The sequence below is a fragment of the Aotus nancymaae genome, unplaced genomic scaffold, assembly GCF_030222135.1.
Source record: "Aotus nancymaae isolate 86718 unplaced genomic scaffold, 86718_ANA_hifiasm-v0.15.2.pri h1tg000088l, whole genome shotgun sequence".
NCBI classification, from domain to species: domain Eukaryota; kingdom Metazoa; phylum Chordata; class Mammalia; order Primates; family Aotidae; genus Aotus; species Aotus nancymaae.
The window spans coordinates 512,866-529,329 of NW_026988503.1; the positions used below are offsets into that span (position 1 = coordinate 512,866).

Below are 16,464 nucleotides of genomic sequence, written 5' to 3' on the forward strand. Positions count from 1 at the left end.
AACAAAATATTTAATATTTTTATGGATGCTTAGGGACAATCTGTCCCGTAACATTTGGTTAAGTTAGGTTTGGTTTTAGTTTACATGCCAGAAAACTATTGTAAAAGTAATTATGTGAAGTTGAACTTTATTTTACTTATCATCAGCTGAATTGTGCATGTTTGCTTTTCAGTCTAGTAAAATTACACTGATTCACAAGGAAGAAAGTCAGTTGAGTGGCACAAAATGAAATTCTGCAGATTTTCAATTAAAGAAAATATTACACACTTAGCCTACTTTTAAAAAAAAGTTAATATATGTTAATTATTCATCTTATAATTTAAAAATTATTAAACCATTAAAGATCAAGTGTAAAAATTATTAAACCAATCTTTAGTTCTATATTATGTGTTGGCTAAAAGGGAAAGAGAGAAATTGTAGGGGAAAGAAGGAAGGTAAGATAGAAGATGAGGGCAAGAAAGAGTACAGTGGTTTGAGTAAGAGCCTGGCCAAGAGATAGAAGACCAGCACAGTGAGAACAGGAAAGGGAAAAGGACAGAGGGTACATCACAGAGAAGGGGCCTTTGCATGTTTTTTCCCTTCTGTGCAACGTGCTCTTCTGTCAGCTACTCTTCTCAACCTCGAGGGCTTGGCTCAAACATCACCTCCTAGAAGAAGCCTTCATTGACCTGCCCCATCCTCCTACCTACATTATTCTCTTAATCTATGCCTTAACTTTTTAAAATTTATCACAACTTTTAAATATTTTTAGGTTTGGTTCTTGAATTGGTATCTCTTTGCACTACCATGATATTAAGTTCTTTGAAGTCTGCGCTGTGTCTGGTTTTCCTCTGTAGTCTTGCTCCTTTCACGGTGTATGGATTTCCTAATTATTTGTTAACTCTGTTAATTAGCTAATTCTGGAGGGGGCACTTATATATAAGAAAAATAGGATGGTGAGGGGGTGGAGGTAATAGCAAGGTAATTAAAGTATATGTAAGGGAGTTATAGAGTGAATGTCAGGGTGGATGTGAGAAGCAACTCAGAGGAAAAATATTCAAAATAAGTATTTTATAGGTTGCAGTTGATATGGTAAGGATATGCCCATGAGAGTGTGTAGCTAAAGGGAATGGTGTAAGTAAAGGTAACTGAAGATTTCAAGGAACTGAAATTCATACTGGGGATTTGGGTGGATCCTTTAATAAGGATGCAATGGAATTTGGGGTCAGGAACCAGGCCTTCTTGTGTTCATTAAATAATGAAGTATAGGCAGAGTATTAGGTGTTGCCTGATGATAGAACAAGGAGGATACAGCTAGATGGCATAGGTTTTTAAGGTTTTTGTGTGACTGGGATGATAATTATTTAGAAGCAGCATCTCTGTCACATCTTTACTTAAAGCTGGAAGGAAGGGAGGAGACAGGACTGTGTGTCTTGTCTTTTTCTCTGGAAAAGCAAAAGCCTTCCCAGGAATACCAGCAGATTTGGAACTATTTCACATAGCCACTTTCTGGCTATTAGGAAGGCTTGAAAAGCAGGTGCAGGTGGTCTTCACTAACCAGATTCTTATTCTTCCAACTCAGACCACTTACTTTCTGAAATTCAGGAACTATTTGCTTTGAGTAGTAGGAGATTCATTATTTAGCTATTTGTCCTTCATGATGGAAACAAGAAAAAGTAAAGTAGTTGGAAATCAGTGTTTATTGAGCCAATAGTAGCTACCTTAGAAAGAACAGTCACTGTGTCAGATGCTTCTGTGAAAGGTTAAGATGAGGACAGAAAAGTGTTTTCTGTATTGGATAACATGGGGTTATTGGTGACCTTGACAAGAACAGAAGTAAGAGATTGGAATTCACATTCAAAATGTTTGAAAGGCTTGGTAAGTGACTCAGGCTTTCCATTGAAATCCTACAAGGATCATGCCCTGAGTAGTAAGTGCAAAATTAAAAGACAACCCTTACAAAGTCAAAAGCAACTCTCTGCAGGATCAGGGATATCCTCTTATATTCTCTCTGCCAGTTGAAAATATAACTCTGTTACTGGGAAAAATGACATCTTCTAGAACCTTTCCAGTATTTCTTCTGCAGTGTTTATTAGCATCCTACAAAAAGGTATGAGCCATAGTTAATAAAACAGAGAATGAATGAATGAATATGAATGATTATCAAAAATAAAATAGAGTAGGCCTACAGATAATTGGATTGAGCAGAGTTCTTTAACAAATATTAATTGAATATTCAACAAATCATAATTGAGTAGCTGCTAGGTGCTAGGTAATTGAGGTATATCAGATAGTTACGGCTGTGCTATACTAAAAGGCCTCCAAATACCTGATACAATTATTAAAGGTCTAATGTTAATTATAATTGTCTAAAAAAAATGAATAATACCGTATATCAGTAATGGCTGTGGTCAAAAAATAAATTTAAAAAAATCAAAATAGTAAAGTTATTGCCTTTGCTGAATATGTTCAAAATGTCATGTAGCATCCAAAAAACAGCATCTAACAATTCAGTACCTAACAAAACAAAACCTAACAAAACAGTGGCCAACATGTGTTGAGTGATTAGAGTACTTTTAGAGTAATTGAATGATCTTCTAAGGTGCCTACTTTGATTCAAATTAGATGTGTACTTTCAGTTGTGGTAAGGAATGGTGGACTCCAACTAGATTACACTACCCTTAAGCATTGGGAAAATGGCAAACAATATCCTGTGAAAGAAATGGAATTAATTATCTTCTGAAATCACTAATTGAAGAAGTAGCTTTTAAATGTCTTATCAAGAATGGACAACTTTCCAGTTTTTTTTTTAAGGCAGAGACCAGGGTAGAGATTTAAAAAAAGGAATTGACTTAACTATCATTAAGATACCATAATTTTCTTAATTGCATTGTAAAGATATTTTGGAGATAATCAATTAGTATATATATTGTTTAAAAAATTTCTTCACAATATCTTGTCTTCTTTCTAACTTCATTTCTGTAGGAGAATTTGGGAATTTCAGAGAAGTTCTTCTTCCTCTAGACTACTAAACTAGTTCAGCTATTTTTTTCCTCAACTGGAATATTACAACAACCTCCATATTGGTTTCCTTGCCTGAACTTTATTCCTTTTAAATTTGTTATCAGTATTGCTGTCACTGTGATCCTGGTCTTAAACCATGCCATTCTTTCTAGTTAAAGTCTTTTACTTGTAGAATAAATACAGATTTTAGCATTTTTATTGTGTTTATGTACCAATAAACCCATCATAAGTTGAAAATATTGTAAGTCAGAAATACATATATCTTAGTCATGCTAAGATATAGCATGATTCAGTGTTGTTTAATTTACCTGAACTGGCATAATTTGGCAACTCAGAACAATTAATAGAATACAAAAGTGTGAGGCTAAGAAATAAAAGAGGGGAGAGATAGAAAAGTATAACAAGAACTCTAAGATGAAGAAAATTACAGCATCTCTAAACTTGCTAACATTCAGACCTGGAAAGGCAATGCCATGGATTCACTTAATACCTTTGTAATATTAAATATACTAGTTAAAAACCAACTCTTTTGTGAGTAACTCATTTTTTAGAAGGTTGTGAAAAATATGAATTTTTGTTGCCTTTAGCATTTTCTAACTCTGGCGAACCTCTTAAGAGATACTATTATTGGCTGGGCACAGTGGCTCACATCTGTAATCCCAGCACTTTGGAAGGCAGAGGCAGGCGGATCGCCTGAGGTCAGGAGTTTGAGAGCAGCCTGGCCAACATGGTAAAACCCTGTCTCTACTAAAAATACAAAAATTAACTGGGCGTGGTAGCACGCGCCTATAATCCCAGCTACTCGGGAGGCTGAGGCAGGAGAATCATAGGAACCCAGGAGGCAGAGGTTGCAGTGAGCTGAGATTGTAACACTGCACTCCAGCCTGGGAGTCAGAGCAAGTCTTTTAAAGAAAAAAAAGAGAGAGAGAGAGAGACACAATTAGAGTAGATAGTGTTATACTATGGTAGAGCATTCTAGTACCCTGGCTTGAAGAAAACATTCTTTAAGAGCAATTTGGTTTTTGTTTCCATTTCACATTTACTAAGCAACATTCAGACCTATAATCTGGCTCCTGAATGGGATTATCTGTATTGAAGGATTATTCCAATCAGATGACTTATTCCCAGTTAATTTAACAGATACATTTTAAAATTGTAGTTATAGGCCAGACACAGTGGCTCATGCCTCTAATTCCAGCACTTTGGGAGGCCAAGTAGAGAGGATCACTTGAGGCCAAGAGTTTGAGACCAGCTTGGGCAACCTAGCAAGACCCTGTCTTTATGAAAAATTTTAAAAATTAGCCAGGCATAGTTGTATGCACCTATAATCCCAGCTAATTGGGAGGCTGCAGCAAGAGGACAGCTTGAGCCCAGGAGTTTGAGCTATGATCACACCACTGTATTCCAGCCTGGGCAACAGAGTAAGAATTCATCTCTAGAAATAAATGTAAATAAATAAGTAGATAAAATTATAGTTATTAAGTAAATCAGTTCCTTGTGAGTTTGTTAATATGCATCAGTTCTTAGAGCCCACTAACACTAAGTAACTTAATAAGTTTCTGGACTTGCAATGTCTTTAATCTTACAAATACTGGATCTAAGTCACTTAGATCCAGTATTTGTAAAATTAACTTCTTACCTGACATCCCTACTTCATTCCAGCCACTTGTGATGACTAAATCAGTAAGCCTTCTTTTTTGCCATTTTTTAGTCATATATTTCTGTTTTTAGAACAAATTATAGTTATATATTCTGATTAGTATATAAGAATTGTTGGCTAAGTGCAGTGGCCCATACGTTTTATCCCAGTACTGTGGGAGGCCAAGGCAGGCGGATCTCTTGAGCTCAGGAATTTGAGATCAGCCTAGGCAACATGATGAAACCCCCATCTCTATAAAGAATACCAAAAAATTAGCCTTGTGGTGGCTGACACCTGTAGTCCCAGCTCCTCAGGAGGTTGAAATGGGAGGATTGCTTGGACTGGAGAGGTGGAAGTTGCAGTGAGCCGAGATCTTGCCACTGCACTCCAGCCTGGGCAACAGAGCAAGACCCTGTCTCAAAAAGAAAAAAAAAAAAAAGAGAGAGAATTGTCTTACTAATGTTAGTCAAAGGGTTCCAAAGGTAAGTTTTCCTTTGAAGAATATTACACATTGGAACACTTTAAGAATTTACATTTCCCTTAAGTATTGCCTTTTATAGACAATACCAATTGTCATATTTAAAACTTCTTTTGCCTCCTCAGTTTTACCGGGCGGAAGTTGAAGCTCTTCATTCTTCGGGTATGACAGCAGTTGTTAAATTCATTGACTACGGAAACTATGAAGAGGTGCTACTGAGCAATATCAAGCCCATTCAGACAGAGGCATGGGTACGTGATACATATTCTGTACAAAGGCATAAGCTATTTTGAAGAAAATATATAGCTCTAAAGAATTAGTCATAGCCATACAAAATTTGCAAGTGGAATAATATTTTGAATTTACTTATAACTGGCTAATCCTAAAGTAAGATTTTAATTTAATGCCTATACTGAACCACAATAAAAATGAATGCATTGGAATTACTTTTCTTGTATAATGTTTCGTTGTATTATGCTTTGGAAATAGGTGCCCTCATTTACATGTTTGCCAAAAATTTGTACATGTGAAATGGGTTTTTATACATATTTTGTTTCTTTCAAGTTTACTACTTTGAATTTTGCTAAATTATGTCCAGCAGCTGTCAAATTCAAATCTCTGTTGGATATGCATATATCATTTTAGTTACAGATAAAATTAAGAAAAACAATTTAAGTTATATATGATTTTACACTGCATTTACTGCATATATATTGACATATATATGTACAGATTAACTATAAATTATCTATTTGCTAATTATTGGATTAGTTTTGTTGCCAAGTGTTATATCAAAACTATGTGATAACTGATGATGTAACTTATAACTTATTGGCCTCATGGAGTCCATTTTATAAAGAACGTATGTGATTTTATATAGATTGATTCTTACATTTAGGCAAAAACAGAAATACAAGACATTAGAATTAGCTCTGTGAAATTTTTCTTAATTCTTTCATTTCTTTAATTTGTTAGTAGCTCTTAATAAATTTAAGAGCCAATATCAACAAATATGTTGATATTTTCCCAAAATAGCAAAATATTCTAGAAAATTATCATCCAGACAGTAGGTTTCATCATTGAAGGATACATTGTTTTCTCATGAGCTGCTTTTAGTATTGGTCTTCTAAAATTTTTCTGTCGTATCTTCAGTGGTACCCTTTCTCCACCTTCCAAAAAGAGAAATAAAACAGCAAGAAAAAACCAAATAGCAGTAATAATGTTTTAGGCTATGGATCTTTATTTTTGCCTTTTTGTTCTGGAGAAATTATTATTTTCTAGATAATTTATTATTTCATATTTTACAGCATAAGATTACTAATGGCTCTTCTGTTTAATTAAGAGATCTTTCCCTAACTCTTATTCTCTAAACTTTAATTACTTTTTGCCTAAAAATCCCAAATCATCAATATCTAATTTACATCCTTCTTTTCTTGGAGAAACTTGATGTAACTATATTTTTACTCTTCTGGTTCTCATATGATGGCTATTTTTATTCTCTCTTTTCTATTAATACACACATTTTAATCTAGTTTTGATGACAAAAGTAATTATTTATTGAATCTGTATTTCTGGAAGTTGAGTCCTGGTTTGCTGTTTATTATGTTCCCAGTTGGTTTTAGCCATAGCAGTCAAAGATTCAAAATACAATTCTTACGTTATTTACTTCCTACTTTTTAGAAGATTTAATAAGAGGTTAATTTTATTCTTCTCTCCCTAAAGAAAAATTTAGTTTTCTTACGTGGTTTCTTCTCTCCTTCCTTTTGCTGTTTCAGGGTGGCCATAGCTGAGGAACACATTTCCTATTCCTCACTGTAGCTCTTCTATTCAGAGGTGTTTGGTCATGAAGTGATCATTTTCTTTCTACAGTCAGTAGAAAGTCTTTTCCTATTTCTCCCTTAATAGTCCTCATGGCTTTATTCTTGATTTTAGGTTTGTATAAGCTTAGCTGGACAATAAATTTATCAGGTGTCACAGCTTATTTAATGATTCTGTTCTGAACTACAGCAATACTTTCATATTCTTTCTACTTATTTGTGAATATTTATGCTTTATTGTGTCATTTTTTAACCTATTTTCTTTTTCTGCAGTCAACTTAAAAATCTTTTATAAAATACTTGAAATATTTTACAGAAAGAAGCAGGATAGAATCACTAAATCTTTTGGAGATTCTGATATTTCTTTTCTCCTACTTTTATAATCAAGTGATTGTTGATGTTTATGAATTTGCATAAATTACTATAGCAAACATTTCTGAATCATGCACATCCTGATCAGCCTTTCTTCCTTATCTGCATAAATAATTAACTTAGTTGAGAAGAATATCTCCTTGAAATATAGAGACCACCAGCTTAACATATCTTGACCTATTTCCATTTAAAAAAATATTTATGTGCATATAGACGTAAAAAAACCCTGAAGAAATATAGTCTGTGTTGTTGTCAGTACATGTAATGTAGAGTTAGTGTAGAATTCTCTTAGCCTGTGAGAGTATTGAAAGTATTAATGTTGGAGTCTTAGAGTGCTTTTTTAAAAATTTTGGTAATAGGAAACTGTAACAAGTTTTAGGTTAATCAAAAATGTACAAAATTATCAAAAAACAAAACATTCACTGTTACCAATAAGAAGGTAACTGTAACTGATAAGTCATACTAGAAAAAATAAAGGGCTACAAAGCTGCAGGGAGGTGGTTAGAGGCCTTAGCACAATTACACTATGGATTGTGGAATTTTTAATTTTTTAACTTGTGCACTATATATGCGCATTACGTTTTTTTAATTGTGAAATGATATTGTATCTTTTATTAAGATTTATGTTTGTTATTGCCACAAGATTTTGAAAAACTTGTTTTCCTAAATATAGCAGTGAACATTTAGTGAAGATTTTTTTAAACTAGGTTGCAGAAAAACAGTCAAAAAACCCTGCATATAAGCCAAAAGCCTTTGTCGAAAATTAGTTGCTTGTATTGTCTTTTAAAAGTATAAGCATAAATCATTAAATAAAAAGCATGATATATTAAGTGACTCACTAAGTTAATAGCTTGTATGAAAAATTAAAATAAATATCAAGTTAATACTTCAAGTGTTAATGTTTTTCTCATGAAATTTAGAAATTACTTGCCTTAAATTTGTCAGTAGGCCAAATATTTATTTCTCCTTTTCGTGTGACTATGTATTTTCACTTTCAGAACATACTTGGGGAGTATATTTTACATGGCCAAAATCTGTGTTTTGATTATGATTAAATACTTAAATTTTCTTCAAAATAATTCATTAAACTTTTGTTGTCATCCCTGATTTATTTATTCTAGCTAGATTTCACCTGTTCTTTTTGTTTGTTTTTGTATCTTAATTTGATGTCTTTATTGTAGTGAACTTTCTAGTTATCACACATAATATGAGATTAACAGCTCATTATTAACTGGATAAGTGCTCTAATTTATTTATTTATTTCAAAAAATGAGTTCTTTGAACTTTATAGGATTTTTCTTATTTTAGTAAAGTAAATGAAATGTTATGGAGTCTCATGTTTTACTAGTAGAATTATATATGGAAAAAAAAACAGATTATTTTCTATTTCCTACCACTGAATGAGAAAACATTAGGGGCAAAAAATACCTGCTGCTTGTGTTTCCCACAGGCCCTTTCCAAATTGGTTCCTTTAAACTCTAAAACTAATTCCAGGAAACCAGTAAAAAGATGCCACAGGCAAATTGGAAGCTTGTAAAATACCCTGGTGCTGCTGATCAGGCAAACTTTTTGTGTTGTTGCTTTTGAATTGCTCTCCTAAACCTGGAAAAACACTGTTGGGTCCTGATTTTTCAAATATATTCATGACCTGAATTATATTGAGACTTTTATATCCTAAGAAATGTTTTAGAATGTGCTGATATCTAATCTTTTCAAAAGTTCATAGTATCTGCTTCTTGGTGTCGGGAAATGATCATTGTTCAGCTATTATTCCAACTACAAAAATGGTGATTGTGTAGATTAATTGTTAGTTCTAAGACTGTAACATACAGTACACATCATCTTGGGCAGTAATTCTGGAAAGTTATAGGCAAATTGTTACTGTTGTGTAGGTGATCATCCTATCTTAAGTGTTTTTCTGGACAAACTAATTTATTCAACATATATTCATCATATATCTAGTACATCTCTTGGGTGTCTGGCACTGTTCTACGCGAGGGTATATATAAGTCTATAAAACACAAAAATCCCTGTCGTCTGCACAAAGATAAAAAAGTCATAGTTTTTATGATGTGAAACAAACTGAAATATCTAATTAGGGTCTGAATTCTTACTTCCTGAAGCTTTAAACAATATACTAGTAGAGAAAATCTCATTTACTGAAATAAGGTAACATTTATGCATTTGGAATACATTTATGAATAAATGCTCCGTCCTTCTGTGTCAGCAGGTTTTACATCTCCAGCAAAGTGAAGTTTTAATTTAAATAATTACAGATTATTATTCCATATTAGTTTAAAAATAAAATTAATGTGGAAGAAGAAAACATAAAGAATTGTATCTCTTTAAAGAGTTCTTATCTATATATTTTATCTATTTAAAAGGTAAAATTGTTTTTAGGAGGGTTTGGGTTCTGTTTTTTTATGATAATTATATATGTTTTTTCATGCTGGCATACTTTAAAATGAAGAGCTATCAATCTCAAGTTTTAGTTCTCAAGTAACTTTCTATACAAATTATTTTATAATGTCATCCTGGGAAGCACATTTGAAAGTTACCTTTTCAAATTCAAATAATATGAATAAAAAGCTATAAATTATTTCAAAAAAGGATAATTTTTATAAAAGCCATTAACATCAAAGGAAGATTAGAATTATGTAGCAGTGAGGTTTTGTCAATTAATGTTTAGTAAACAGTATAAGCACATATATGATCATAGTCCAGAAGATTTTTCTATTTTACTGATAAGTTCTTAAGTTAGCGATTATAATTTTCCATACTTACTGGTTAAGGTCACTGAAATACATTTTCTTCCACCACACAAATTTTGGGAAACTTTCAGAGATTGCCATGTGAGCAGTACTCATTTTCTTTTGCAATATAAATGAGTAAATCAGAAGGAAACTCTATGGCTAGTCCTATTTAAAAACATGATTTTCAAACCATGGTACATGGAACTTAGGGATTCCATGCAGTATCTTTAAGCTTTCTTTTAGTAAAGTTTGCTTGGATTAGATAGTTCTTCATTTATTTCTTTGTCATCTATCACCCAGCCTTTTACAATTTTTGAGGGAGGTTATGGATTATACAAAAACACTTTGCTGGAGATATAAAACCTGCTAACACAGAAGGACAGAGCATTTATTCGTAAGTGTATTCCAAATGCATAAGTGTTACCTTAAAATTAGTTCATATCTAATCCTTAAAATCCAAATTCAGTTTGTGATAGCTAAGCCTAATGGAATGTTATGAAAAATTTGAGATTTAGTTTTGACCTAGCTGTATTATTCAATGAGGACATTTTAATTGACTATTTAAATTAATACTAATAATATGCTGTTTTAATAAACTGTACAAAGTATTGTTTGATTTCTAGTATTTGATAATAACATATGATCTATTTAAAGAAACTATATGTAAAACATATTTAAATGGTTTCTGGGTATTCTGAGTTTTCCTTTATTGGGCAATGAAAGTATAGATTATATTATTATTTCATGTTTCTTTTTTCTGAAGGTGAAGTAAATCTTAAAGTGAAATAACATGGCAGGATATTACCTAACACATGCCATCATTCTTTTTAAAGTTATTTTAATAATAATGCATCTGTTTCTAACTTTAATTACAATTCATAAAATAATTTAAGCCTCAAATTATTTAACTATTACTATGTGAACATTAGTTCCACTTCATGGTTAAACAAATTTGGAAAATGCTAGATTAAAACAAATTAAGTATTAGGTTAGTAATAGGTTTGAAAAATCTGCAGCATTCTTTTTCTTTTTTTTGAGACAGAGTCTTGCTCTTCTTGTTGCCCAGGCTGGAGTGCAATTGTGCAATCTCGGCTCGCTGCAACCTCCGCCTCCTGGGTTCAAGCAATTGTCCTGGCTCAGCCTCCTGAGTAGCTGGGATTACAGGTGTGCGCTACCATGCCTGGCTAATTTTTGTATTTTTAGTAGAGACAGGGTTTTGCCATGTTGGTCAGGCTAGTCTTGAACTCCTGACCTCAGGTGATCTGCCCACCTAGGCCTCCCAAAGTGCTGGGATTACAGGTGTGAGCCATGACGCCCTGCTTTTTGTTTGTTTGTTTGTTTTCTTTTGTTTTGAGATGGAGTTTTGCTCTTATCACTCAGGCTGGAATGCAATGATGCAATCTCTGCTCATTGCAACCTCCATCTCCTTCTGCCTCCCGGGTTCAAGTGATTCTTCTGCCTCAGCCTCCCTAGTAGCTGGGATTACAGACGTGTGCTACCACACCCACCTAATTTTTGTATTTTTGATAGAGACAGGGTTTTACCATGCTGGCCAGGCTGTTCTCAAACTCCTTACCTTAGGTGATCCTCCTGCCTCAGCCTCCCAAAGTGCTGGGATTACAGGCGTGTGCCACCTCGCCAGGCCCACGGCATTCTTTTTTTTTGTGTGTGTGTGTACATGAATAATACCAGAAGCTATTACATTAATATTTTATCACCTGAATCTTCCCTTTATTAATAGTAACCTAAAGTATGGACTTCTGAATATATGGCATTGGTTAATTAAGAAGTATATTTACAATACTTTACCTATATATCAAATATTATATAATAGATTGATTTTTCCTTCAGCATAGTCTTAAGGAAGCATCCATCATGAGTGAGAGTTACAACTGAATGGGGCTAGAATTGTTCAGGCAATCTTATTTATTCCTTTGATAATTTTGGTTTGGTAGTCCTAAGACTTGTTCTCTTCAAAATGCACATTTTATCTTTTCATTTACTTTACTTACAGATACTTTTAAAGCTGTAATTTCAGACTGTACTGAATTTAACCATTCTTTTGGAAATATATGTAGAAGGCTTCCTAATATAGTCAGTGCACAGGAAATAAAGTAGTAAAATAAGTGGAGCTGAAGGATATTTTTGTTTTGTCTTATTTCTGTGGTCTCAAAGATGTAGTCTTCTATTGGGCATGTATCTTAACACTCATGTCAATATATTTTAAATATTTTTTATAAATCTGAAAAAGCATCCTTGTTGAATACACACACACACACACACAAAATTCTGTTTTAGTTTCTGATTAATTTCTGAGCGTCTTTCATCTGCATCTAAAAATGCAGAAAAATAATGTTGCTCATTTTACCATAGACTTTATTCCCTTTCAAATGGAACTCACTCAGTGCAGCTCCTCTCTTTTATAGTCAGTGTTGGTGAACCTTGATGGTGATGGACTAAAAGTGGACTTGTGATACATATTTGATTGCATACCATAATGAGTTGTCAGTTGTTCATTCTCTTTTTAAATCCTCTGTGTATTCTACTTAATACTATTTCTGTTTATTCTTTTATTGTCTTATTAATCACTTCTCAATTTCCATTGTTTCCTGTACATTATTTCCTTTTGGCCTTTTTATTTTTAAACTTCTTTTTCTTTTTACCTCTGGTAAGTGGTATCTTTTGATGTATTTGGGCTACTCTTACTACTGATCTTAATTTATTGAACTTTACTGGACTTGTGCTGTTTATTCTAGAATCATGTATAATGGGTTTCACTGTCATACCTCTAGTAAAAGAGCGGAGTTGATCTGTTTCCTTGTGGGAAACATTCTGGTGTTATAGAGCTTCCATCTCCATTAAACTTGGGAACTCCTGGCAAGAGTTTTACATTTTGGCTTGAAATAACTCCTTTAGTGGTCTGTCATTGGCTGAGAGCTCCATTCAGAAGGGAAAGGAAGTACTGCAACAGTGAGTACATTTTATTTGCCTTAAAAAGCTCATATAGTTTAATATGAGTAAACATAACGAAGAGGTTCTAGTAAGCAACATAGACCATCATAAGAATACAAAAGTTATTATTTTTTTGTACATAATTATTCTTGCCTCATCCACCCTGCTTGGGGTTTTCTAAGTGTGTTCTGAGAACATTAGTTCTACTTCATGGTTAAACAAATTTGGAAAATGTTAGATTAAAAAAAAAAATTAAGTACATTTTTTGATTACAGGACTTCTTTGAGTCAATAACAAGTTAATATGTATTTTAAATCTCTGAGGGAAATATATAATGTATATGTTTCACAAAGCTATTTTCTCATGGAATTATTTTTTCCTCTGTATAGAACCTGATATAGAATGTCTACATGAAATACTTCGAAACCATTGTAACTCTTTTTTTTATATTTCTAGTTTTCAAATTTTTCATCCGTAACATGGGTAAAGATTTATCTCTGGAATACATTGTTTTAGAGTTTCCAAATCTCTAATAATATGGAATTTTTATGTTATAAATAGAGATTAAGTATATAAATAGAAACTTCTCAATCACGTTTCAAGACTCTTCTGTGAATAAGACAAACTATATTCCTGAAATTTGTCCCTTTTAAGTACTTGTGCCATTAATAATACTATTTTATTGCATACAAATAAAGATTTTATTTTATATATAATTATATGCAACTCACTGATCTTTTAATTTTATTTTAACTAATTCTGGAAACTTTTATGTATTAACTTTCAGAAATTCTTATTTATGAAGACTCCCATTATAGCTTTTCTAATATTGCTGTCTTTTCTTTTGTAATTCTTACCTGATAACCTACATAAAGTTTATATGTCCCAGCAGTGAGGTATTTTCATCATTTCTTTACGTTTTGTATTTGTTCTTCCACAATAATTTAATCTAAGCCGAAACCTGAAATTCCATTTTCTTTTTTTTGTCATTAAGCTGGCGTTGGCTACTAAATCAAAAAAAAAGGGTTGGGCTGGGCATAGTGGCTCATGCCTATAATCTCAACACTGGGAGGCTGAGACAGGAGGATCATTTGAGACCAGCTGGGGCAACATAGCAAGACCCTGACTCTACAAAAATAATAAATAAATAAATAAATAAATAAATAAATAAATAAAATTAAAAATTAGCTAGATGAGGTGGTACACACCTGTAGTCCTATAGCTACTCAGGAGGCTGAGGTGGGAAAATTGCCTGAGTCCAGGAGTTCAAGTTTGCAGTGAGCTATGATTGTCCCACTGTACTCCAGCCTGTCAACAAAGCAAGAGCATATCTCTTAAAAAAGAAAAGAAAAGAAAAAAGTGTCAAAACTAGTAAATTCTATTGGGTATATGTACATTTTTAAATGAAGAAGAGGCCTTCTAAAAGACCACAATTTTTGCTTTGTATCAACATTTATGTTGCTCTTTTACTAATAGGCTACTGTGTTGTCTCTCAAGCCTTTGAATAGTATTTTAATTAATTAAAAGCTTGTTATTCAGAACCTTCTAAAAAACAAAGTCTTACTAATACTTAACTGCTTGTGATCTCTTATTTTTACTTTCCTGATACCAGTTAATAAATCAGATTAGGTGTGATACTGTCAGATCAAATTCCAGAGTTCACTTGAGAGATCTTAAAGTGAACCCATGCAAAGGAGCTCTATAAATAATCAGTAGATACATACTATAAGTACCATCTCTTTTAAATCTTAATAGTATCAGAATTTTAAGTTAGTACATGAATTGGGTTGTTAGCTAAAACAGTAGAAGGAGATCAGTAATTATTTGTTGAATGATGATGTATTCCTGGTGGTCACACTGAAAAGTTCTTCTTCAGACATCTAGCCTGTACATGACAGTTTAATATGATAGCTTTTCAACAAAATTCTTTGAGTTATTTTTGTACCAAAGCTACTTTAGAAAAATAGATTGGCCTATATGCTTAAGGGATTAAAAGGATATAAGAGACGTAGAAGATTTTTTTTTACTCTTCAGAAGCTACGTAATATTGTTAAGGCTGTCATGACACTGAGATGGTACCAGTCTGGGAACCATTGCTGGCATGGTTCTTGATTACAGTTTTACATGATAACAGCATGTTAAGTGAATGAGATAGTTTAGGAAGTAATTTGGGAAGCCCAATATTGACCTTTCAAAAACTTCTATTAACTTTAATTGCCATCTTTTATCATGCCTGATTATGCTCACTTTTCCCAGATTGTGTAATTAGGAAATTAGGGTCAACCCTCTTGGTCGTGATTATTAAAGCAAATATATTAGAAGTCAGTTTAATTTTAGTTCTGTATGATTCAAACTATAAAATTTAAGGACATGTAACTTTTTTAAAGTGTTGGTAACCATTGTTTTGGTACCACTTAATGAATGACTTAGGACACTAGTGACCATCTTATCTTGAAAAGACTTAATAAGGCTGAAAATAATGTGGAGAATGTACACTAGTATATTTTTTCTCTTAAAGTGATCAGATAATATAAATATTATTAGGAAATCCTGAATTTGACCGTCAGTACCCAAAAGTATGTTAGATGTGATTAGATTCTTAGAGTATGATATTGAAGTATTAACGCAATTGGAAAAAGGAGACATATCAAGGGGTTGAGGGTATTGGTACTTACTTTAAATTTTCAATGAATTTTAGGTGAACTGTTTATTCTCTTCCTTTTTGTTCTCCCTGTTTCTCTCTTTTTTCTCCTTATTTAAGCTCTTCCTCATTCTGTTTCTCTTTTATTTTGTTTTCCATGTATTTGCCTTTATATTCATCTTATGGCTGTCATGTGGCTTTTATATATTAGGTCACATATTTTCCAACCCAGTTAGGACTAGTACTCAAATGAAGTCTAGATAAATAGAGAATCATTTACAGTTTAGAAAGCCTCTAAAAGATTTAGGCACAAATATATTGACATATCTGGTTGATCTTTTGTATGCCCTAATTATTGTAAATGCTTACTTTGCACTTGCCATACTAGTAGTGGTTCTCATAAATGGAAAGACTTTTAGAGACTGACATGTATTGGAACTTATTACAAAAAGATCTAGAAATAATGAAACATTGGTCATATGCCCAGTTCACTTATATTGTATTTTTTGGAAATTAGCAAAGGAAATAAAATTTCTCATTAAATGTGTTTAAAACTCATTAGAAACATAAATGATTAAGATGGGAAATTAAAATATATAATTCATTTAAGAAAAATTAAAGAACTAGAGACTAGAAAGTCTAAATTTTGTTATAGAAGCTTAATCATAAAAGGCTACATTTAAAAATTTTAGGCATAATTTAGAAATAAATATAAAATTTACATCTCAAGGTAGTGATGCGTACACTTTTCTGTTTATTGGAAATATTTTAAATGTCCTTGAAAAGACTATGTGAATTTCCTATCTATT

The 16,464-nt window shown here is 32.5% G+C and overlaps 1 protein-coding gene across 7 annotated transcripts in view; it reads left to right on the top strand.

Annotated features, from left to right (window-relative positions):
* TDRD3 (tudor domain containing 3) overlaps positions 1–16,464 on the top strand; it is a 194,648-nt gene that overhangs the window by 150,041 nt on the left and 28,143 nt on the right. For all 7 annotated transcript variants that reach the window (XM_064369127.1, XM_021667174.2, XM_064369128.1 and 4 more), the window contains one exon: positions 5,246–5,371. In XM_064369127.1, the coding sequence (XP_064225197.1) occupies positions 5,246–5,371 (126 nt within the window). The remainder of the gene's footprint in view (positions 1–5,245; positions 5,372–16,464) is intronic.